General features: G+C 56.9%; 1 protein-coding gene across 1 annotated transcript in view; it reads left to right on the top strand.

Annotated features, from left to right (window-relative positions):
- Positions 1-287: 287 nt before the first annotated feature.
- The window catches only part of TBX4 (T-box transcription factor 4), a 28,371-nt gene continuing 3,753 nt past the window's right edge, over positions 288-24,905 (top strand). The window contains exons 1-6 of the mRNA XM_068910220.1: positions 288-572; positions 2,161-2,319; positions 3,046-3,140; positions 14,469-14,588; positions 16,013-16,160; positions 22,631-22,783. Coding sequence (XP_068766321.1) covers positions 2,164-2,319; positions 3,046-3,140; positions 14,469-14,588; positions 16,013-16,160; positions 22,631-22,783 — 672 coding nt within the window. The 5' untranslated portion in view covers positions 288-572; positions 2,161-2,163. The remainder of the gene's footprint in view (positions 573-2,160; positions 2,320-3,045; positions 3,141-14,468; positions 14,589-16,012; positions 16,161-22,630; positions 22,784-24,905) is intronic.

Raw genomic sequence — 24,905 nt, 5'->3', positions numbered from 1 at the left:
CGCCGGGGCCTGGAGGGGGCGGCGGGGCTGGCTGCCCCCTTCCGCCTCCCCCCCCCGCCCCGCCGGCTCCTGGCCGTGCCAAACAGGCCCGAGGAGCGAGGGCAAGGCCTGGCCGGGCCTGGCGGCGGCGGGCGGCCGGGCCGGGCGGCGGGGCCGGGGCGTGCGGGCTCGCCCCGGCGGGGCGGGGGCGGCGGGGAGGGCGCGGGGCCGGGGCGGGCGCCCGGGGCGGCTGCGGGAGCGGGCCAGAGCTGGTCTTTGGGGACTTGATTGACAGCGGCAACGTCAGCAACAGGAGGGGAAGGAAAAAGGGAGGAGGGGGGGGGTGAGACAAAGAGGGAGGGAGTCGAAAGGCCCCAAACTGGATCTTTATGGAACATTTTTCGAGGAGATCAAGGGAAAGTGAATCGGTGCGATGGGGGACGTCCCGCCCGCCGCTGCCATCGGGCTGCCGGGCCGCTGAGCCGCGCCGGCCCCGAGCGCTCCGCCGCCGCCGTTAATGCCGCAGCCGCCGCCGCCGCGCCGAGGCGAAGCGCCGAGCCCCCAGCTGCGCCTCCTGCCCCCCGGCCAGCAGTGTAAGTGCCCGCGGGGACGGGGGGGAGCGCGGCCCGGCCGCCCCCGGGGCAAGTAGCGCCGGTGCCCCGGGCAGAGCCCTGCAGCCTGGCCGGCCCCGGCGGGCAGCCCGGCCTGCCCCGGGGGGGGACCCAGCGAGGCCGCTCCTCCGTCGGCCCGGCCGCCGGGCTGAGCCCGGGCTCCCCCGAGCGTGCCGGCGCCCCGGGCCGGGCCCTGCTGCTGCTGCTGCTGCTGCTGCTGCTGCTGCTGCTGCTGCTGCTGCTGCTGCTGCTGCTGCTGCTGCCGCCGCTGCCGCCGCCGCCGCCCGGCTCGTCGGGCCCTGCCCGGCCGCCCCCGGGCCGCGGCAGGCGGGCGGGAGCCCTCGGGGGTCGCCGGAGGCGGCGGTTCCCACCTGCGCCCTGCCCCGCGCTGCCGCGGAAAACTCCGCTCCTCGGCCGGGCCGCAGCCGCTGCGGAGCCCGGGCTGGGGGGGCGCAAACGCCGTCCCGTCCCGTCCCGTCCCGTCCCGTCCCCCCCCCCCGAGCGGGGCTGCGAGCGAAACCGGCGGTGCCCTCGCGGGGCCGGGCCGGGCTGCGCGCTGCGCTCCGCGGGGCGCGCACCGCGCGTGTAGTGTGTATGTACCGCACGTCTAGCTGCGCCGGCTCTCGGCCTGTGCGGGGAGCGCTGTCGGCCGAGCTCTGCCCCGGCTGCTCCGCGCACGGGCAGCCCCGGAGCCGGCGCGGGGCGGGGGGGGGGGGCCCGTCGGGGGTGCCCCTCCCGCGGGTTTCCCTCGTGTCCCCCGTGGGTAGAGCCCCCGCCGCGTCCTGCGGGCCGCCCCGCTGCGCGCCCGCGGAGCCCAGCCGTCGGGCAGGCAGCGGGGCGGGCGGCCACGTCCCTCCGCGCAGTAAAAGTCGGGGTTGATGCGCGGCAGCCCCGGCGGAGCTGTCAGGCCTTATCTTTATTGGCTTTTCCCAGTCTCCGTCCAAGTTTAAGAGGGGCCCTTTTATCTCGGAGCCTTGCACTCCGCGTGTTTACGCAGGACGGCTCCGCCGCAGCGCTCCCCCCGCGGCCAGAGCCCCGGCCAGCGGCCCCGGGGCTCCGAGCTGCCCGGGAGCCGTCGCGGGGCCGCGGCGCTGCGCCCACCCGACGGGCCGGGCCGGGCCGGGGCAGAGCGACCCAGCAGGGGCCGGGCCGGGCCGGGCCGCCCTCTCCGACAGGTACCGGCCCCGCATCGGCGGCTGGAAAATCGCGGGGGTGGAGGGAGGGAGGGGGGAGGAAGGAGGAAGCATCGGACCTGCGGAGGCTGCGGGTCACACCTGAGATGAGCTGCCCCGGCCTCAGCGAGCGCAGCCGCGTCTTGGCGGCTCCCCAGGAGGGAGGGCAGGACGGGCCCGGCCGGGGTCTCTCGGGCCTCAGCGGGTTGCCCCCGGGGCCGAAGCGTGTCCCCCCCCCCCCCCAAGTCTGCTCGCCCGCAGGCGCTGGGGCCGCTGCCGGAGGAAGGACGGCTGGGCCGGCAGGGCCCGGCCGGGCAGGTGGAGGCGCCCGGGGCGGGGGCGGGCTGGACGGGGCCCCCGCGGCTCCGAGCTAACCGCGCACCTCTCTGCCCCCGAAGGAAATGCTCCAGGAGAAAAGCCTGGCTGAAACCGAGGAAGGGTTTCCAGCGGCCCCGGCTCCCGGCCATGCCGACTCCGCCGCGGGCTCCCCCGTCCTCGGCGTAGCCGGCGTGAGCAGCACGCCGCTCAGCAGCCCGCAAGGCCCCGACCCCGAGCAGGTACGCGCCGCGCAGCCGCCCCTGCGCAGCGCCGCGCACCGCACCGCCCCACCCGCCCCGCGGGCCGCGCACCGGCTGCCGCCGCCGTCGTGGCGGGGCTGCCCCGCCGGCCCGCTCCCTCCAATCCCCCTCTTTCCCCCCCCCATTTCTCTCCGACCCCCGTTTTCTTCTTTCTTACGCCGCCAGCCGCGCATCTTCTTCGGCTACGAGCCGGGGAGGGAACTGCAAGGAATTTGCCGGATTTTTTAATTTTTTTTTCCCCCTGCAAAACACTTCTGCACCGCGCCCCGCCGTCGGGTGCGGTAATTCAGTAACGAGCCCTCCCGAGCGCGGAGGCTGCGCGGGCGCGGAGAGCCGCGGCCGCTCCTCGCGGGCAGGATCCGGCCCGGCGGCGTTTTGTATAATTCCCCCTCCTTTCCCCCCCTCCCCCAAAATAAACCGCCGAGTGGCTCGGGCCATCGCGGCGTTTTCGCTCCCCGGCCGGTGTTTTTTGCGGAGAGCAGCGAACTCCCCTCTGCCGTCGCTGCCCGCGAGCGGTCCCGGCGGCCGCCGCCGCCCGCCTGGACGTGACTCCGCGCCTGAGCCGGGCGCGGTTTGTCGCGCTCGTTTTTGGCAGAGGGCAGGGCAGTTTTGGTGCGGGTCGTGCGGTTTCTGGCCCTTCTATTTTTTTTTTTTGGTTATTCATTTGTTGCTTATTCATTATTTCTGGTTTTTTTTCTCCCCCAGACAATAGAAAATATCAAAGTCTATCTCCACGAGAAAGAGCTATGGAAGAAATTTCATGAGGCCGGCACTGAAATGATAATAACCAAAGCAGGCAGGTTAGTGAAAATACACCACGGACGGGTGTTTCTTCTGATCTATATGAAATGTTCCTGTTTGCCCTGAGTCGAACCTAAATAATGCAGAGTTTCTAAGTAATGCAGAGTTGTTGCAATGAGTAGTGTTTTAAAAATTATTCTTTTGATTGCAAATTTCGGTGAGCTCGTTTGGCAGTGTAAAGCGAGCGGGTGTTTGACTTTTTGAATGTGGCAGCAATGAGATTATGGATTCAAGAAAGACATGGACGATATTTCACAGTCTGAAAGATTTAGTCTCAATTCTCTTTCGTAATGCTTCATTTTAGTATTTGTTTTTTTAAGCCGTTAGCATTATAGTGGCTCCACTTTGATAATTTTTTCAAGAGCGAGTTCCCCCCCTCCACCCGCTGCACTGCACAGTGCAGTAAGACCCGTGCTGGGGTACTTTGAGCCAAAGTTTTAGCAATGTGAAGGCTTAGAATATGCATTTAATCACGAATCTGTAAGAGCTAGAGGCGTTGCTTTTTGGACTGTTAGATGTGAAAAAGTTATGCCTTCCCTTGGAAGCAAACAAAATTTTTACTAAGGCTGAATGCCCCCAGCTTGCAGCCCCGGGCTGCGGCGGCAGGGAGCCCGGCAGCTCGCGGGAGAGCTGCGGCTCGGCGGGAGTCGGTCCCTGGATCCGCTCAGACCTCCCTTTCCACTCTGCGCTGTTCAGGTGGAGCAAAATTAACCTGTAAACAGCTGAAAGTCCCCAGCGCGCAAGTCAGGCTGTTCCCCACAAAAATAGCCAGCGCCGGCTGCGGGCACTGAAACATCTGTCCTAGGCTCCCGCGGCAGTGGCTTGCATCACCGCTGCTGGAAAACAATAATTGCCAGAATTAAGTATGAAAATTCATTTAATTCTGACGCAGCTGTTCTGTTCCGCCCTGCCCTGTGATTGCTCATTTTACACCCAAGTATGCCAGAGAGCTGTGGAGGAGGATACCTGAAATAACGGGAAGCAATCGGGGAGGGGGGGGGGAACCCAAAAAACCATATCCATATATCTGTAGCTTTTTCGCCGTGCTCCCTGCTTCTTCGTGCATGGCAGCCGGGGGTTTTCCATCCTCCCCGCCGGGGATCGGAGCAGCAGCGCGGTGCCCTGCGTGCTGCTCCGGCTGGGAGACCCCAGCCCCAACCTCGCCAGCTGCATGGGGCAAGCGGGACCCTGCGGGCTTGGAGGGATTAAAGGTTCCCGTCTCTTTTCCTCCCGAAGTGCTGCTCCACGCGGGCTGGCAGCGGTTGGACAGTGCAGTAAACCTTCAGTCTAATAACCGAGATATTCCCTTAGTTCCTCCGGAGAGGAGGTTTACGTCCCGGTGCCGTTTGATTTGTTTGATGTTTGGCCTATTTGCGAGGCGGTCGCGCAGGTAACTCTGTCCTCGTCGCGCTGTATTTTGGCATATCAAACCTTAGGGCTTGTTCTGCAGCCTCTGCTGGTGTGAGGAGCCAGATTCGTTGTGATGGGTCTGCTACCTAAGTCAGTTAAGACTGGAGGATCAAGACCTCAAATATTTTACCCTTAATTTATAGTATCTGAGTGTGTCTGTGCGGGACATGTAATATCTTTACCCAATTCTAGACCCTAAGCATCCCAAATGTGCATGTTATCTCTTTGTAGGTCTTAATGTGGATTGTTTAAGCAAATCCATATGTATAGGGCTCAATCCCACATTTTTTGCCTAACGAAGCGAATGGCGTAGTCATGTCCGCCTCCCATAATTGCACAGAGGGAGCAGAACGGATGGGGGTGACCCCGAGATGCACAAAACTTTCTGTTCAAGTTATCAAGCCAAATTCTCTGTTGGTGAAAATTAGCGCAGTGCCGTGGAGTTAGCAGAGCATTTTTAATGTGTAATAGCAAAAAAAAAAAAAAAAAAAAAGACCCTGAGGCTGAAATGCTGGTGAATAACATGAAACAAAATAGTCACTTCAGTTTTGCCGGGGTGAGCAGTGAGCCCAGAGACTAGGCAGCGCGGGAGACGCTGGCTGCGCAGCGCCGCGCCGGAGAGGATGCTGCCGCTTCCCGAAGCGACGCAGCCCCGAGCGGCCGCCGGGGCGTCCGGGCTCTGTCCCGCTGCAGCCCGGCCGCCGGCAGCAGAAAGTAAAAATGCACAAAATAATTAGCATGAGAACAGCAGGATAATCGACCAACTTAACTCCTGCGAAGATGAGATCGATTACGGCTCGGCGTTCGTAACAGCGCCCCGCTAAGCCCCTTGCTGTCGGGTCTAGACAGATCAGCCCAAAAGTGTAAATATGCAGTTAATCATAATGCAAATTATGAAATGAAAATTATTACTTACTACGGATTTTATTTCGCCCCAGCCATTTAAATAATAGTAGCAATAATAAACCTCCCCTTGACCCAATTAAAAAAATGATGGTTAATGGAGGTTTGTGTGTACTTGCGTTTAGCATTGGGGGGTGGGGGGGAGGAAAACGGCTAATTGCAGGCACTAATTAGGGACTTTAATCCCCCTCCCAGCAGGCACAGAGATGCCCCTGAATGCAGTTTGTTGAAATCACTTAAATGTCGGTCTGTCTGACCTCAAGGGGCACAAACGAAAAGGAATAGAAGCCTGATTTTTAAATTTCAAACCAAAAAAGTGACTTTAATGACAAGTTCACTCAGTGGAGAGGAAATGTAAAGCTCAGCGGAAGCGTTAATTCCATGGCAATGGTGTAAAATAGTCTTTTTGTATAAACAAGGCAAATATTGATAACTTGCTGGGGGGGGAGAGAGGGAGTCATTTGTTTCATTCTTTGTAGAGCTCCACAGAACGAGGCAACTATAAATTATCGAGAATTTAGGGCTGAGAATTACTTTGGGGGATTATTACTCCCTCTTAGGACTGATCTGTAGGAGACATTAGGAGAACGCAGCAAGCTCAGCATTGAAATAGAAATCATGTTGTTGCCAAGAAAGCTTGATTTATAAAGTGGAAACATCTTTAAAATGCGCTCGCTATCTTTTTAATGTTTGACTGCTTCATTGTGGGAGGGGAAAAAAAAAGAGATTATTTTATATTAAAAGGATCATCAAAAGATAAAAAGTTTATGTTAGCAGAGTTCCCTGAACTTTGCATAAAACCGCTCGCCTCCTTCATACATAAAATACTGCACGTTGCCGTATCCAGAGGATGGGACGTTGCGGTACATAAATCAGCATCTCTGTCTTGTTCCTCCTGTTTGAGGTTTGCTCTAATTACGAATTTGTACCCAAGAGGATTTTCTATTATTTGTTTTTAAGGGCTGAATTAAATGTAATGCAAAAATTAGCTGTTGCCCAGAGTCGAGGGTACACGAGTGTGCCGGCTTGCCTGAAACTGAGGGAAAGCTGGACTAAAACTACCCTTCTGCGATTTCTGTAAGTGTTGACAATTCAGAACCAGCGTTTTCCGAAGCAGACTTTTCTGGCGGCGGAGGGGCTCGGAGGCTGCCGCCGTTCACGTGTGAAAGCCGGTTGTTTTACCCGACTGGCGGTGCAGGCGCGCGAGCCGCTCGTTGCAGCGAGCCCCGACGAGGAGGAGGACGCGGCGGCAGCGGCTCCCCCCGGGCGCTCGCAGCGCGTCCGCCTGGTCTTGCTGGGAAGCGCTAATTAACCTGGCGTTTGCATCTAGCTGTGCATTGCATGCCTATGTATAAATATATAAAATGTATAAGTATAAACACACACACACACACACACACACACACACACATATATATATATATGTAAGATTTTAATTAAAAAAAAAAAAACCCGATTGCAATAAGGGCATTTTCCAAACCGTGAGGTCCTGCTAAATTCATAAACGTGGGTGATGATAAAGGGGACCCAGTATATTAGGAGATGGCGCTGAAGCCGCACGTCTGATGCGTACGTTGCCTCTGCCGCCCGCCTCGCTGCGCAGCGCTGGACCCCCGCGCGCGCGCGCTGCGGGGCCGCCCGTCCTGCCCCGGCGCGCTCCTCGGCTTTTGCCTTTTGGGCGTTCTGTTGTGACGAAGTTGTATATGGAAGGGTAAAGCAGAAAGCAGTTGAGATACTTCGTTACAAGCCTTTCTTGCCAGTTTTGTCTTCTTGCTCTTACGTGGTGCTATTTAACTGAATGATCTTTATATATATATATATATGTGTGTGTGTATATATATATATATATATATATATGTAATTTATTTTTTTTAAGTGAGCCTTCTGGCAAAACCCACTTTGTCTCTCAATTCTTTGTTAGATCCCATCTTCCAAATCTGATTTCCGCAGGATGTTAATATTCATCTTCGTAGTCGTCTTGGCTCAGGATTTCTTTTTATTCTGTTGTTCTTTATTTAGATCTAGCCCGTTCTCTAGTTTTCCGAAGGTGCCAGTCTTGGAGCACGCGCTTTCTGTCCAGACCGTTTCCAGGGGCGAACAATGTGATGTAGCTTATGGCTGATCGATAAGAAATATCAGTTCACAGGATGTCTGGACACCTTTCCATGGCAGTTACTGCAAGAAAACAATATATAGTTCCTCTAAAGTAGCACAACCGTCCTAGTAGTGTCAGCAGTGGGTTTGGGACGCCGCAGCTCGGTTTTGACTGTAATACAGGATGCGCAGGGGTACGAAGGTGGCCTCGCTCTGTAGGGTAGCAGGTTTTAAGAAGCATACGTAGGAAAATATTGCACAAAAAAAAGTCAATAAAGCAGCTTGCATGTGTGGAAAAGACGCACCCCCCCCCCTTTAGATGTTCAAGTTTCATTTTAAAAGTGGTTTATTTCAGTTTTAAGAAGTCTGTTACCAATCAACTTTAGTAAACCAAAATAAAACTAGTTCTTAGGACATCAGGGTTTGAAGAAATATAAACGCTTTGGCTAAGCTGGTGCAGCTTTCTTCTGTGAATAATCCTTTAAAAGTTACATTTTCCATGGCTCTGTAGGGCATATGGATGCCCAGTTCTCATTACAATTAAAGGGAAATATTTGTCCAAAATCTTTTGAGGCAGTTACAAAAATCTCTTGTAAAGGGTTTTGATCCGAAAGCAAACCCACCTATTTAATATCCTAGATCAGCAGTGGAATGTGAGCCCTCAATTTAAAACTTGGAAATAAAGTAGATATTTAAGGAATGTTTGATCTGCTTCGTCCTAAACTCAGGGTCCTGGAATTACCCTGTTAGGGCGAAGTGCTGCGTTCAGCGCAGGAGCGGGAGCAAACGCTGACGGCTCTTGGCCGCCGCGTTGCTGAAGATGTCAACGGCGTTGGCAAGGAAGGCAGAGCCCGTGCTCGCCGAGCGAGGCAGGGATATGGTGCCCTTTTTTTTTAAAAAAAAAAACGCTTCTGTCTTCAAACAGCGATCGTGGCTTTAGGTTGGTCAACAGATTTGGGCTGTTAGCAGTTAAGCGTGTTTCCGAAGCCTTCGCCGCTCACCTGGCGGCAGGCGGGAGCGAGGGCTGCCCCAGCGGGCTTCGGGGACCGGTTTGCTCAAGGGCAAGATGTCCATCGTCCTCCGGCCGGCGCGGCCCGCGGGCTCTGCGGTGTCCCCGTAGGACCCCTTCGCGCTCTGGCCTTGGCTACCTCTACTTCTGCCGTCCTCTGGCTCGCTCGGACTTTGTCTGCCGCGCTTCGGCGGTGGGAAAACAAAACCACCGGAGACGCGTCCCCCTGCGAGGGGCCTGCCCGCGCCTTGAGTTACTGGGGGGCAAAGAGAGGAAATGTTTCTGGACCATGAAAGCAGCCCTGCAGTTAACCAAGTTCTCAAGTATGTGAGAAACAATGTTTTATTTAAAAATCAGATGTGCTAGCCAGAAAAAAAAAAAAAAAACCCAAACCTCCTCATTCCAAAATATAAAAATTCCCTAACTGTCTGACCTTCTCATCACTAGGTCATGGTCCTGCCACCAGATAAATCTCCCCTATCTGGCCATAGACTGAGAGTTCAATGTTGCTTGTGTTAGTGACAGTGAATTTGGGGCTGAAAAATGAACTACTGATGAGAACTCCTGTTGAACCTGTATTGTTTGTTATTCTGAGGCAAGGATCTGGCATGGGCTAATCCAGCACTTCAAAGTTAACTGCTCTTACTCTGTATACAGAGCGTCATAGCGGAGTGGCGCGGGTGATAAGAGAAATAAGGGACTGGAGGGTTAGAATACACTGGGAAAATGGGACCGTGTTGGAAAGCTCTTTGATCTCTTTAAAGTATTTTCTGAAAGCAAGAATCTATCAAAAAGGAAATGCCATTTAAAAAGCTAAAAGAAACAGCTGACATCCCCAAATTTGTTTTAATCTGCCCCGGAGAATATTCTTTTTAAAGATGCGTTAAGTCAATGGAAGAAATATTTGTCAGAAGAAGGGAAATTAGAAAAAATAAGAAGGGTCATCAAAATGAAAATGCGGTTCTTGAAGTCTCTGCCCACCATTCCTCTCTCCTAAACAATGAAGACAAGGAATAACGTTTGTAAGCCGGCATGGCCAATTTTCGAGCAGAATTTGGGGCCAGATTGTTCCTTATTGGGGATTTAGGTGTGTAATCTGGCTCGGTACCTCGAAAACATCACTGGATGCGTCTTTACATGCCCAGCCGCTTTTGAGGAGTTGGTCTTGCAGCCAACGTAGGGCTTTTTAGGCAAGGTTTTCAAATACTTTGATTTTTTTTTTTCCCTCCCCAATCCTTTCACAACTTGACGTGCTATAAACATCGCCTTTTCAGAGAGCACTGTGCAGGAGTTCCCAAAAATCTGGTGCCTTCAAGGTACCTTTACTTGGCCATCCCAAGACTGAGGATTGTAAAGTCACCGGCTGTTTTTGGAAATCCTTGTCTTACTGAAACTCCTTTGGAAAATAGGACTGCAGCTTCCGACCTGCTGAAGTGCCGCAGGACGTTTTTACCCTCGCAAAGGGCAGCGTGAAATGCTCGGGGGTCACCAAGCCCCCGTCCAGCACCGCGACGCGGCTAGGGCGAATCCCCAGACTCCCGCGGACGTCGGGCAGCACCGACCCCATCCTTGGAGGAAGAGGTGGGCTCACGGCTCCTCTGGGACCGCGGTGTCTGGCTCCCAGGCGGGTTTCCCGAAGGAGACCCAAGGTGAAGTTTCCCGCCACCTCCTTGCTCGCCATGTCCCCCTTCCTACCTCGGGCGTAACGAGGCGCGCCAGAAATGGCGTTTGTGTCTGAGCGAGGGATGTGGCACGGGACACCCTGCGCTTAGACGACCATTTCCAGTGCTTCCTTCAGCTCGGGTGCTTTCGACGTTTCCGTTCCTGTCCGCCACCTACAGTAAGACTTGAGTGGACCAGGGGCCGCTGCCGTTGCTCGTCTCTCCAGTGTCCAACCGAACTTGCTCCTGTGGGGACTCAGCCACAAGGAGCTGGGGAAGATGCCCAAAGTGGCCGGGCCCGGGGAGCCCGAAAGGCTGGGAACTCGTGCCTTAAATGAAAGCAATGCATTCCCGCTTATCGCTCTGTTGCAAATCCAACCAGCCAATTACACATTAATTAAACTTTGTTTGAACGTAATAGAAGCTTTGGCTCTGTGTCAGTAACTGCTCCATGGTTAAGGCGATTGGGTAGTCGTAGAATAAATAAATAAACAAGAGATGCTTATTCTAACAGTTCATTTTAAAACAGTTTGTGAATATCATGGAGAGATAAAATGCGCCTAGCATAAACTTAGCTAAGCAGTGACTGCTTCACTATCAGAACAAATAATTCACTAGCACATCATCTTTGAAGCTTGGGAGGGCTACAGAATTGGGCTGCTTGTTTATTTTCCTGGCTTTTACTGGTTTTGTTACGTTTTCGCCTGGGCAGAGCTGCAGGGAAGGGCTCAGCCGGGGCTGCCCCGGGTCGCGCTGCCAGCGCCTGCGCCCAGGCGGCCCCCCGAGGCCTCCTCGTCCCGGCGGCGGCGGGCTGCGCCCCGGCCAGCGGGCGCCAGACCCCGGGGGCGTTTGGGCGCTCTTGCCGACGCGTGCCTTGCGCGGGAGTCGGGCGCGGGCTAGGTCTCGGTCTGCTCGGTTTTGGAGGGGTGCAGGAGAAGAGCCGTGGAGGCGGCGCTAAGAAGTGCGCGTGGGCCCGCGTGGGGCGGGCGAGGGGCTCTGACCGTTTCCGAGTTGGCGTCTGCTGCCCGTGTCGCGGGAGAAGAGGCTCTCCGGGAGGGCGCGTGAAGCGCCCCGGTGCCGGGACAGGGGCAGGGGACGCCCTCGCCCCCAGCGGGTTGGACTCAGGCCTCCTTGCGCCGTTGGGGAAAAAAAAGAGCGTTAAAGGGGGAAGAAAGGAGGTCGGCGGCGGCGGGAGGCGTCCGCCTGGGCCCGAGCTGCTCCGCGGCCGTTCCCGCCGGGAGCATCCCGGCTTCCCTTCCTGCCCCGGCGGCCGTTTCGGGGGCCAAGGGGCTGCTTCCCGGGGCCGATGCCTGCCGTGCCTCGGGCCCGCCGCCGCCTTCCCTGCGCGGGACGCACGTGCTGGAAGGGTGGTGGTGGTGGGGGGGACCACGTACCCCTTCCCCGGGTTATTTTTGTCCTGCTCCGGATTGTCCCCCGGGGCAGCGGGGGGCAAAAGGGCCGCTGGACTGGGCAGGGGCTGCGGTGGCCCGGCCCCAGCGCTCCCCCCCCGCAGCGCAGGAGCGCCGCCGGCCTCGCGGGAGGCACGTCGGAGAACCGGGTACCCGTCCGCCCGCCTGGAAAACCCTGGCCCAGCTTTGCCAGGGGTTGCAAAGGCGTCGGCAAGTTTTTTTCATATAGGCCGGAGCGCTCCTCGGCGTTTTCGGCGCCGTGAGCGATAGAGGCTGAAGCGAGCTATTGTCAGGGAAATGTGGCCGATGCCAAAAAAAAAAAAAAAAAAAGGGGGAGAGCGAGCGAGCGAGCGCGCGAGCGCGAGAATACCACTTCTTTCTCTATTGAGAACGCCCATCCGCAAGAGGATTTCTGCCTGCAGAGGTTTGGCAGAGGGGCCGCTTATGCAAAGTTACTACTGAACGTAGAGCCGCTCGCTGTGAGTAGCTCCATTGACCTGTAGTAAATTTGGGCGAGCAGGCAGATTTTTGGCCCCTTCCCAGGGCTCACCAGTGAGCTGTATAGGCCCACTGTAGCCCACTGGTCTCACGCCGCCGGGTGGCTGCGCTTGCTTTTTCTGCTCCCCTATTTCAAACGGGATGTTTAATAGGAGCCAGGACATGATATTGGGTGCTCTCACTCTCTTTTTTTTTTTTTTTTTTTTAAAGTTGAAACGCGATGACTGCACTTTTTTGGACCCAGACCTTCGGTTTGTCACGCCTTCTCACCAGAAACACACTGCCCATGTTTGTATCGTATTGCAAAGAGATATTTGCTAAATGAGCCTCTGCCAAGGGGTTGAGAAATATGTTTTCATTAAGAAAATTAAACTGACAAGTCCCTGGACAGCACATTAGTCGCATATTTTTTTTTTTTAAAGGCCAAAATGCGGCAGCTAATAATAATGATGAAATGTCCGTGCACAGCCAAATTACTAAAATCTACCCCGTGTTTTCCTGGAAGAGAATGCGGCGAGTTGGCAAACGTCATTGTATCCCGGGCTGCTGCCTCGCCGAGCGCAGTGCTACCACTGCGAGATACTCAACGGTTTGCAAGTTAAGCAACACCTTCAATCAGATGCGAGTTCCCATTTGTTATCCTTAAAGAATTTCGGCTGTATATATTATAGTAGTACTTTGGCTCTTTGTATTTATTTTAGAGGGCTATACTAAAGAACATTATAAACTCAGGCATGTCTATGCTATATGAACTCCATATGCTGAAGCTTAATTTTAAATGCCATTAAAAAAGCACTTAACATTTACAATATATCAGTCCAGCTACTTTAGCAGCTTGGATGTACTGCAGCGTATGAAATGATTGGGAAAAAAGAAATTCAGAAGCTAGATGTTATAAAAACGCCGGCTGTAGAGCGTCCCGCTGGTGCGACTCAGGAACCGTCCGGTTGTGTCCATCGCGTTTCTGCGTTTTAATCAATTTTAATCAAACTCCTCTCTCTCTCTCTCTCTTTTTTTTTTTTTTTTGGTAAAAAGTAATTTTAAGGCCTAATTAAAAAAAAAAAGGTCCTTGGCATTCAGGTTGGATTCCTTTTGCCATTTTTTCAGACGTGTGAATCGGGCTGTGTATTCGCAAATTGAAATGTCCTACTGTATTTATACAGGTGCTTACCTGTCTGAGGGCAAGGTTAAGAGGAGCGCAGGGTTTATGAATGAAAATCAAAGACGGACATTGGCAAACCACCCCTTTTTAGTCCCCGCTAATTACATGGCAAACATCTGGAATTTATGCAGGGCGTTTTTTAAAAGAGCCAATTGAAGTGATTTCTAACAGGGCCCATTTTGTGGCCGTTTCCCCCAGCAGTTGTAAGATGGTGGCGCAGACATCGGCGGTCTCCGCCGCGCCGCCCCGCGCCGGGACCCGGGGACCGGCCGGCCGCCCTCGCCCCCGCCGCTCGCCGCAGAAACCCCTCCGGAAAGGCGGGGGGCAGGCGGGGAGGCTAAAGGGACTTCAAATCTGATGGGGAAATGACGTCAGGATTTGGCCCCTGGCTAATGAGGGTGATTATAGTGACTCCAGGATGGAGAGATTTTCATCTTTGCCCCTCCGCTGGTGCAGAGGAGGATTTACAGCCCGCTGCTGCCTTGCGGGGCTGTTTTGGCCAGTGGCGTCCGGGCTGCGGCAGCCAGTTTGCTCAAATGACTTAGTTGGGTTTTTTCCCCCCCCCACCCCCCCCTCTGGATGAGGAGGAGGTTGCGAATACGGAGCCAAGAAAAAAGTTGCTCAGAGGATTTAAGGTGCCTGATGCTGGCAGTCCTCGGTCCCGACGGGGTCTGTGGTGCGGAGGAAGCCCGCGGCTATCCGCGTGCGAGCGTGCCGTCGGCGCACGCCGGCGCAGACCGCTTTCGCTGCCGCAGCGGTATAGCAGCATAGTCTTCAACAGTGCAAATACTCTTTATTCATGTTATATTATATAAAAACATCCCTTAATAAAATATTATTCTCGGTGAAATTCCCCGTTTGGGCTAGGTGGCCGTGTCTCCAGCAAAGCCAAGCGCGCTTTAAACGCAGGCCTTTGGGCTTCGGTGCAGGCACGTGCTTTTCCGGCAGGGAGCCGCAGGATGCTGCAGCCTAGGACAGCGTTGAGCGGTCGCGCTGGGCGGTCGGGGAGGCGAGAGCAGGGCCCGCGGAGGCTCGGCCCCGGCTCGGCGCAGGTGGCGGCCAAGCGGCGATGGTGCGTGGGTGCCCCGGGGCCTCGCGTGCAGCCCTGCTCCGCCGTCCCGCCGGGTCGAACGCTCTTTCGGTCCGCTCGCTAACGTGTTGACCCTTTTGCTTTTCATAAGGAGGATGTTTCCGAGCTACAAGGTTAAAGTAACCGGGATGAACCCCAAGACCAAGTACATCCTGCTGATCGACATCGTCCCAGCTGATGATCACCGGTATAAGTTCTGTGACAATAAATGGTAAGAAAATTTTTCTGCGTTTGCCTTGTTAGAAAACGAAAGTTGCGGTCGTACTGCCTGCGCTGCGAAGGTAAATCCCATCCCGCCGGGAGCGCCAAGGTCCTGGGGGACTCCTCGGCGGAGCAGCAGTAGGTGCAGCAAGAGCAAATGGCTGGAAGCTAAAAACCAGAGACGTTTAAAATTGAAAGTTGCTAACAGGCCGGGTGATTGACCGTGGGAAAAAGCCGCTAATAGAAGCAGTGAATTTTCCATCTCTGAAGCGTTTGAGATCAGATGCCGCTTTGGAAGAGATGCTGTAGGTCACCTGTCGGTGACTGGGCCACGGGCAGGGGCAGCTGGGGGAAACCGCAGCCGGCGTCGTACCAGCGACCGGCCTGGACGATCCTGTGGTCCGAGCTGAGCGGTTCCAAATTCCTTTCTTCGCTCGTCATATTTGTTTTGAGAGACCAGCTATGAGGTACAAACGTGTGGTTGGCTCCTCAGAGCGCTGGTCCGGCCCTGGCGATCCAGCAGAACGAGGAACCGGCGGCTCAACCCGCTGCAGCCGGTTCCCAATCCAACTTCGATTTTTTTTTTTTCCTCTCTTTTAATTTATTATTCGTCATCCAGAGTTTCTTTCCCTCCTATACTGCTTCCCTTCCCTGTGTCTTTGATAGCAAGGAAGCGCCTTTGCTTCCTTTTTCTCCTGTAATTTTTACCCCAAAAGGCGCTGAGCGGTCTCCCCAGCTCTGCTTTTCCCCGCCTGGCTGCTGCTGAGCGATGAAAAGACGAGCAATGGAAAACCTAGTAGTGATTTTCATGGGAACAAGCCTGGTGCCATCCTATAAAACGGCAGTAATTCACTTGCACGTTAGAGCTGCTCTAGTTTTCAAAAATGCCTTTTCCTCTCGCGCTTGCCCCGGGGCGCCGCTGGGAAGAGGAGCGGGCCGAGGGCCTCCAAACCCCGAGTCCATCTCGTGTTTGAACCATTAAGTCCTACACGGTGGATAGTCGTTAACTCTTGTTTAATTTAGCTTTTGCCAGCCCTAGAGCTGTTTCCCCTTCTCATTTTACAGCTGCTGGAAAGTCTCTGTTGTTTTTGGTAATATTGCTTTTATTGGTGCTTCATGAGAGGAGGACAAAACGCGGCAACGCCGTCAGGCGACGGATCGTAGCTAGACCTGCTACCCGTGAAAATCGGGGAAACTCGCCGCACGGGCAGGGGGAGTTCACCGATTTCACCACTTCCTTGACCGTTTGCCCCGCGCCCCGGGGAAGGCCGTGCCGGAGCGGTGCCGGGGCCGCCGGCGCTTCGCCGGGAGCCGGAGCATGCGCCGACTGCGGAGCTGGGCCAGGGGTGCCGGGCTGGATTCGGGGCGGTGGCGGGGGGGGACAAAAGGCGTTGGGAGGGAGCGGTGACGCGAGCGCACCCGCTGTGTTTGCAGGATGGTGGCGGGGAAGGCAGAGCCGGCCATGCCGGGGCGGCTGTACGTCCATCCCGACTCGCCGGCCACCGGCGCCCACTGGATGCGGCAGCTCGTCTCCTTCCAGAAGCTGAAGCTCACCAACAACCACCTCGATCCCTTTGGACATGTAAGAGAGAAGCGGCGCAGGCGGCGTTGCTGGAGGCGGGCGCGCGGTGCCGGACGTGTTTGTTTTCCGCCCCGGACGTTTCCAGGCGGCGCCGCCGGGTTTGCAGCGCGGCCTCGGCTGCGCGCGGCGCACGCGGCTCGCCGCAGCACGTTGCATAAACTCCCTATTTTCCAAGCTGGCTTCAGCAGCCCTATAAAAGACGGAGGGTTTTATTTGGAAAATCTTAATTCATGCGTATGGCAAACGCAGCAGCGGGAAGCGCGCAGTTATCTACCCCAGCGGATGTAGTGAGTTAGAGCGAGGGCCCTGCCGCCTGCCAGGCAAGGGAGCGCTTTGTATAATACACATAAAAACACTGACCTGTCTGGTTTGCGCTGTCCGAGCTGCGAGGCGTGTGAAAATAAACAAACTTCACTGTCTGCAGAAAGGGAAGATGGGGGTTTTGAAATGCTTTTTAGCTTTAGCGACCTCAGATGCTCCTAGCACCGCAGGTAAGGCAATCCACTTCGTGGCGGTACCGTGGTTTTTAACCTGCCGGGCCGGCGCTGCGGCGGGGGCCAGCGGTCGCGGACGAGGCCGCGACGGATGACCGAGAGCAGAGCTCCGGCTGAGCTGTCCCCGTGGCCCCCCGAGAGCAAAACTCTGCACCGTGGGCGTTAACTGCGTTAAGTCCGGAGGCGGGATAACCCCGCCGGCTGCGCGGCTCTTACACAGCCCGGGAGGGGGGAGGCGGGGGGGGTGGGTGGGTTTTTTTTTGCTGCGTTCGTCGTTTTTCTGCAAACGCCGAACTTCAAAAAGCAGCCGCGGAGCTCGGGAGCGCGGCGGCTGCGGCGGCGCAGCGGGGCCGCCTCTCGCGGCGCGACACGGCGATAACCCGGCGCTGCCCCGAGCCGGCAGGCGAAGCGGGGAACTGACCCTCTTCGCCAACCTATTGACCCCAATGAAACATGTGTGAGCTTCAAAGCCTGATCGGGGCCCGTTTAATGCTGGCGGTATTAATCACAGGCGATTCCCCTCGCTTCCCTTCCCTCTTCTTGAAGGGGGAAGAGACACTGCAGGAATCAAATGCGAAGCGCTACATTAAAGGCTGCCTAGTAAAAAGTCCCAGAAAGCCTGCAGATGCCAAAGTTAAGGTCTCAGCAGCCGTACCGGCCTGGTTGCTTCGCACGTGTCTTTTTTTTCACCCCTGCTTTTTTGCCTTGGCTAGCTGTGCAGCTTAATATATTGCTGTTTATGCTGCGAACTGTAAACCGTAAAGCGTGCAGGATGTTCGACGTGGCCATAAAACAAGCAGGATGCGCGGTGCTGTTGTTGCAACTGGAAAAGTTTGCTTTTCCTGGCTTTTGTCTTTTTTTTTTTTTTAAAAACTGCACTTTTCGCGCTGGATTTTAGCAGGGAAGACCTTTCCCTTGCCACCCGCCTTTTGGTCAGCCCCGGGGCCGTGCCGCCGCGCCGCTCGTCCCGCGGCACCGCTGCCCCGGCTGCGGGGGAGGCGATCCTCCTGCGCCCGTCCCGCTGCCCCCGGCTTGCGAGCGGCGAACGCTCCCTAAAGAAAATGAAATTTAAAAAAAAGCCAAAAACCGACAGTCAGAAAAAGCCGCAGGGTCTGTTTGCCGGCTGCCCCGGGGCGGCTCGCCTGCCCTTCCCCTCGCCCCGTCCTTCTCCTCAGGCGTCAACCGGGGCGAGACCTGCTGCCGGGCCCTCAGCAGCCCTTTTCCCGCCTTGACCGCGTTTGGGCAGGTGCTTAATTCGGGGGGGGGGGGGGGGGAGAAAGGAATTAAAAAAAACCCCACCAAAACCCCACGAAAGCCGCCCCGGTTGTTGGTGCCGCCGGGCCGGGGCCTCGGGGCCGGGCCGGCGCTCCCCGTTGGCGACGGCAGGCGCGGGTGCCCCTGAGGCTTCACTTCAGTACCTTCCGCTGCTGCGTGAGTTCAGTTACTCAGCCTCGTCCTTCAGGGCCCCCAGGGGTAACGCTGAGGCAGCGGCGTTGCCCAAGCCCCTTCCCCAGCCGACTTCTGACTGGAGCCCGCTGGGGCGCCTGGGCCTCCGCGCGCGGCGGTGGCTGCCTAGGCCCCGCTCCCGCTCTTCTTGACCCGCTTCGCTCTTTTAACGTTGATGAGTTTTTATTAGTTCTCCCCCGTATTTATTACTTGCTCCCTTGGTTTTATTTGATTGTCACTGGAAGACTCTCTCTTTTTTTTTTTTTTTTGCCTAGTCTTGGGGTCGCCCTCTTGTTTTTCTATTAATCTGATTTTTGCCTTTTCCTCTCCCTGCTTGGCAGGCGCGCTCAAGCGAGTTAATTATGTTAATGTCCTATTAATCTTATAAACCCCTGAATTTTATTTAGGTTTTATTATTATTATTATTATTATTATTACTATTATTATTATTATTATTATTATTATTATTATTATTATTATTATTATTATTATTATTTGTTTGCTTTATGACTTGCGGCCAGGCCGTTTCCTCGCAGGCGAGTTTCCGGGCCGGCGCGGCGCGGCCCGGCCTCGCTGCCGGCGGCTCGAGCAGGGGAGCAGCTCGACGTCCTCCGGCCTCGGCATGGTGCTTTTCCACGGCTGGCTTCCTCCTCACTCGCTTTTAAACGTGGAAAAGCTCTCGTCTGGCCCTCGGCTCGGACACCGCGGCCGGTTTTGGCCGGGGCGGGGAGGGGACATCGCTGCGTTTTCCTCTGCTAACAGGATATCCAGGCAAAGTGTTTTTTTTTTTTTTTTTTTTTTAAAAACCATCCGTTTTTGGGCAACACGTTACAGCTGACCGGACAAACGCCGGTGCACAAGCAAGCTGTAAAGCCGCACGTGAAGCTTTGCGCGGTCCCCTGTGCTGCGGCGGCGGATGTAAACGGGGGCTTACGCCTCCTCCGCGAAGTCTTCTCCGTGCTGCTGGTCGCCGCAAGTCAAGCGCAGGGACGTCCATTTATTTATGTCCTTGTTTAAAGTTTTAACTTAGAGGCAGAGCCTGAAGCCGGCTTTCGGCCTGCCGTGCGAAGCTGGCCCGAAGGAGGAAGAGGTGGCGGCTTGCAGAAAGGCCCTTTGGGGGCTCTGCAGCCCGTGGGGGGGCCGCCTGGGCGCTCCGGGTCCTTCGCGCTCCCGCTTTCCCTACGGGCGCCCGGCGCGTCCCGAGCGGGAGCAGCGGGTGAAGCCCCGACCGAGCGGCCGAGCTTCGTGCCCGGCAGGCGGGTCCCGGCCAGCTGAGCGCCCCGTCCGCTTCACCCGCCCCGGACCCCCGGCGGCGGCCTGCGCGACCAGCGCGACCGTCCCTTGGCGAGGGCCGGGGTCGGTGCGGACGCAGGGCTCTTGTGGGTTTGGTTTTGTTTTATTTTATTTTTTTTGTCTTTTTCCCTTTTCGCCCTTGTTTCAGGGAAGGGCTCCGCGGCTGGGTCGCAGATTTCTCTTGGGTGAAGGCGCTCTTTTTTTCCGCCGAGGAGAGTGACTCATCGGGGCTTGCGTGGCTCCGCCGCCGCCCCCCCGGCCCCGCGGACCGGTCGGCTCGGCACCGCGTCCCTCCGGAGCGCGAAGGCTTTCTGGGTTTACACAGAATAGAAGGAAGGAAGAAAGAAGCAGAGAATATATTAAAATGAGAGATTTTATATTAGTTATGCGATCCCCTGGGAGCAGCCATAAAATTATGTGGCTTTTTCATAGCCATTTACTATTCAATATAAAAAGGGTAGTTGCCGTAGCAACCGCTGCATCATATGACATATGATACCTTGGAGAAACAGTGAGCGCTCTTAAATCAACTCCCCAAATTTCATATGAAAGTAAATACATTTTTACAGCGATTTGGAGGCAAGTTTGCGTTGCAGCAAGCAGCGCGGTCCCAGGGCCAACCGTGAGCTGCGGCCCGGGGGGCCCAATCCTGCAAACGGGCAGGAGGCTGCAGAGCCCGCAGCTGACATTACTCAGCAGCGTGCAAGGCTGGACGCTAAAGGAGTATGTTTTCCGAAGTCAAATTAAATGGAAGGAGCAAATGACACCATTTTTTTGACGTTTGTTGCTGACTGGGGAAACGCCAAAAAAAAAAAGAAAAAAAAAAATCGAGCTATGTTATTACATTTTCAGTTCCAGCTGGTGCCAACTGTGCGATCAGCACAAAGGAGCGAGGCCGGGAAGGAGGAGGGCAGGGACGTTGGCGCGAGGCCGCGGGCGCCCGGCGTTTCTCAGGTGCGGGCCCTCCTGCGGGCAGGCTCAGCCGGTCGCGGAGAGGCTTTGGGGGCGGCAGAGCTGCGCTGCTGTCCGGTTTTTCTTGCTGGTTTGGTGCCCTCGTCCTTTATGGCGTCGGTTCCCCTCTAGCCCCCGCGCGCGTGCCCGTAGCTGACGCTCCAAATTCTCTGAAGTTTGAGCTGAAAGATGCACATTTCCCGAAATGCACGTGGCAGGGTTTGAAGTTAGTCGCCCGCTGCGCTCACGCCGGAAAAGAGGCGCAAGGGGGAAAGCGGAGGAGCGTTCCTGGGGGTGGGCGCGGGGGGGCTCCCGGCGGGGCGGCGGGCCGCCTCCTGCCCCGCGCCCAGGGCAGCGCCTGCGCTCTGGCCCGGCAGTTAAAATAGTTGTCGTTTTTGACACAATTCTTTAAGTTAACGTTTCCACTGACGTACGTCACTGGAGCGGAATTTACATTTGTTTTGGGTATTTTTAGCCAATCGCACTGAGCAGTTTTCCACAGCAGCCTGTAAAACTATTTAGTCTGGATTTTTGGCACCGGACTTTGCGCAGGCAGCTACGGGGGTTTTTTTTTGGTGTGTGTGTGTGTTTTTTTATTGTTATTTATAGGATTTTTCGAATACACAACCGAAAGCAAGGAAGGAGGGTTACTGTTATTGTTATTTTTCCCGAGCGGGTGCAGCTTTGGCGGAGGGGAATGGTAGCTGCGCGGGAGGAGGAAGAGGGCGGGAGGAAGGCCCACGGGGAGCCCGCCGGGGCCGGCGGCGCTGCGCCAGCCGCGCTACCGCAGCGAGCGTTTTCCGGTTTGGCCTCCACCGGCTCCGTCCTGCGCGGCGGCCGCGAGCCCTCCCCGCCGTTCCCGCGCCTTTTGCTCCCGTCTCGGGCCTCATGAGCGATGGCCGATGATGTGACGTGACCAACGTCGGGGCTCTGCTGGCCGCCGCGGGACGCGCGCGCTGTGCTGCGAGGGGGCGGACGTGCGAAAAACCGTGCAAATGCAGCGGGCAGGTTGGAGCCATTTCACCTCCTCCTTTCTCCCTTCCTTCCCCCCCGCCCCAAAAAAAAACCCAAAATACTTCGTGCAGGCCGCGCAGCTGGAGAGGAGGTTTGCAGGTCACAGCTGCATCCCTCAGCCTCCGCCAGGAAGCCTTTCCTGGGGGCTGCGCCCCGGCCCCGAACCCCGGCAGCGGCGTTACTTTTGGAAAGGAGGTCGAAGAGGATGTCCGGCCGCGAGGGTCGGGGGCCGGGCAGCTCGGCGGCCGGTCTGGCCCTTCCGGAGCGCCTCTCCCCGCGGAGCGCCTTGACCTGCGCCCCGGCTCTTCGGTGTTTTCCCGGGGAAACCCTGCTTTCGGATGGTTTCCCAGTCCCGCTGTTGGGTCCCCGCGCGGTCAGGCGAGGCGCGTGCGGGGAGCGGGACGCCCGCGGCCGGAGACCACTACCGATGGGCTCCGCACTGTGGCGGATTAAGAGGCCCTCGGCCGCCGGCGTCGCTGGAACGGGAGGCGACGCGCTGGGGTCCGCGCCGCGGCAGCGTGGTGCGCGACTGATAACCTGCCAAAAATGCCTCCTGCTCGCTCGCTCGGGGAGCGGGGAAGGTCGTCTGGACAACGTCAGCCATCAAACCGGCCTGGCCGGGGCGGCCGCAGCCCGGCGAGTCCCGCCGGCGGCCCAGGGCGTCCGGACCGGGGACCTGCCGCCGTCTCCCCGTTGAACCCCGGCCGCGTCTCCGCCGGGAAATCGCCTCCCCGCTAGGGCTGCCGCGAAAAACACCCTGTTTTTTTTTTTTTTTTCCCCCTCCCCCTCCACCATGGTTTTTCACTTGTGCTAAACTCTGTGTTTTTCAGCTCAGTAAAGTGTTTATTAGGACTCTTTATGGACCAGTCTGCTGGTGAATTATATATTGTGCTGGGGGAGCTGGGGGAAAAAAAACATTGATGATCTTGTTTTCTTTTCCCCCTCCCCAGACTGACTCTGCCCAATAGTAGTGAGAAAATGAGTTGACCAGAATAAGCTTAAAGTTGAGCAGAGCAGCTCTCCCCCGGACGGCAGCTAGCTTTTCCGTCCGCGTTCCTGTGCGTTTACACCCTGTGGGGTTTTTTTTTTTCCCCAAATTGAAAGCAAAGCCGGAGCTTGGCAGCACCGTGGCAGCGCGCTCATGTGTCCCGTTAGCGAATTAGCCAATAGCCGAGTCTTTTCCCTTTTATTTATTTATTTAATTTTATTTTGGGGGGGGGGGGGAGGAGGGGTGAACCGGATTGCTCACGTTCGGTACCGATCGTTCTGCAGATTATTCTGAACTCAATGCACAAGTACCAGCCGCGGCTGCACATCGTGAAGGCGGACGAGAACAACGCCTTCGGCTCGAAGAACACGGCCTTCTGCACCCACGTCTTCCCGGAGACCTCCTTCATCTCGGTGACGTCCTACCAGAACCACAAGGTGCGGCGCGGGGGTCCGCGGCGGGGTTTGGGCGGGCGGCCCGGGGGTCGGCGCGCTCATGAACGCGGAAGGTGTCCCGCAAACCAGCGAGCAAAGCGAAGAACGACGAGTTAAAAAGCTCGCTCGCCAACCGGCAGCGAAAGGCAGTTACGAAAAGGGGTTGGGGGGGGGGGGCTGGCGCGCGCGTTTCCTTTTGGGGGAGGCAGGAGACGGCTAGCCGAGCTGGCGAAAAGGTGAAAAAAAAAAGGTGAAAAAGGGAAAAAAAAGGAGAAAGGTGAAATCCTTCCTCGCCACTAGTCTGACGAGCCCGTCCCCTCCCACGTGGGACGCCTGCGAGCCCTTCGATGCTCCAAACGCAGCGGCCTGGCGACATTTCCCCGTTGCTGAGCGGGGGGAAGCGCGGTTGCGTGCGCGTCGGGGCAGGCAGGGGAGAGCAGCGCCCTGCTCGGACGCTCACGCGAATCCTGTTCGAGAAGTTGTAGCTGCCGGCGTAAAATGACCAGTTGGCCAAACATGGTTAACCAAAAAAAGCACGAAGGAGCTTATTTAATAACCTACTTAAAACGTCTCGCGTGTCAATAGTGCCTTTCATCCCTAAAGGCGCCCAAAGTGCTTCGTAAACTCAGTACCTCCAATGTCACGAGCAGACGGGCGCTCCTGGCCGGGCGTCAGCGGCTGGGCGCCGTGGGGCGCGCAGCGCCCTGCCTGGAGCGGGCAGGTTCGGGAGAAGCGCCCCAAAGAAGCCCCGGTTCTTGGGAAAAGAGGCCTGAAAGGCGGCTACCCGACGCCTGCTCTGCCCGAGCCAGCCGCAGCCTCCCGGCGCGGCAGAATGGTTTGAGTTGCTCTGTAGGCGTCGACAAGACCCGGTCTGGGCGTCTTGAAAGCAAGCAAGCAAGCACCAGGCTGCTTGTAGCTCAGGAGCATCCAGCTAGTAAGAAATATCCTTGCAAACAGCAGTCGTTCTGAACGAAACCAAAGAGGTGGTGAGTTTTGGAGCTGGCTCTGAGGCCCCCAGAAACGGGAGGGGGTAAGGCCAGGGCAGCCCTGCGAGGAACCCGCAGGGGGTTTGCCCCGCGCTCCCCGGGCGGGACGATGCGACGATGCACAACGTCCGCCGGTGCCCTCGGAGCTGGGATTTCACCACCAAACAAGGCTCCTCGTAAGGGTGCAAATGCCCTCTCAGAGCATCGGTACTGGTGCGCTCACGTCCTGCAGCCTAGCAGCGACTGCAAATTACTTTTAAAAAAGGAAAAGCACAAAGAGAAGGAAAGTAAGGGAAAAGGTCGCGGGTCTCGGGCAGGATCGGACGTACTGAAAGGCTCGGGGTGCCCGAGCGAGCCGCGGCGCAGGGCGCGCGCAGCCGGCGCTAAATAAAGGAATGAAACTGGGACTTGGGTGCTCGGAGCGGGGCTGGGGACGAGGACCAGCCCGGCGCGCCGGGCGCTTCGTCGGCCAGTCGGGAGCCGCCGCCGCCGGCGGGATCAAAGCAGAGAAACGCGAGCCGCGACGCCGGCCGAACGGAGCCGACGACGTCGGTCCCCAGCAGCGCCCGACGTCGCGGTTGCGAGGGGCGCTCGCGGCGGGTTAAATTCGCGCGTCAGCACGTCCCCGCTCCGTCACAAATACCAGCCAGCTGGGTTTTCGGAAAAGCCTTTTGGGTGAGGGCTGGTTTCCAGCGTCGCTGAAAGCCTAGTTATTAATTACAGCAGCACACTTGCAAAATCAGCTGGACGCAGGACGCCGCTGCGGGGAAGAGGGAGGCCCCCGCGTCGCCACCCTGATAGCCGGGGTGCCGGTGCTGTTACCCAAATTACAGGGGTGGTTTTTGCCTTAGCACCACTGGAGAGGGACCCGGACGGTGCTGGGGGCTGTTTTGTGAAAACCGTGTCGTGGGAATTGCTTTGCTGTGTTTCTGGAAGAGATGGGCTATGATTATATCAGAGCCGTCCCTTAGCTGGAAGACGGGGCGTCCCCCCCCGCGTCCCCCCGCGGGCTTCTGGGCTGGGCCCGCGTTGCGAAGGGGAGGGATGCGGGAGCGGGTTGGCTGGGGAAAGGGATGTCTGCCAGGGCTACGCGACAGCTGAACTAGGGAGCTAGGTACTGGCTTTAATGGAAAATTTCA

Source organism: Struthio camelus, chromosome 16, assembly GCF_040807025.1.
Source record: "Struthio camelus isolate bStrCam1 chromosome 16, bStrCam1.hap1, whole genome shotgun sequence".
Classification (NCBI taxonomy): domain Eukaryota; kingdom Metazoa; phylum Chordata; class Aves; order Struthioniformes; family Struthionidae; genus Struthio; species Struthio camelus.
This window is presented reverse-complemented; position numbering and strand designations above follow the sequence as displayed.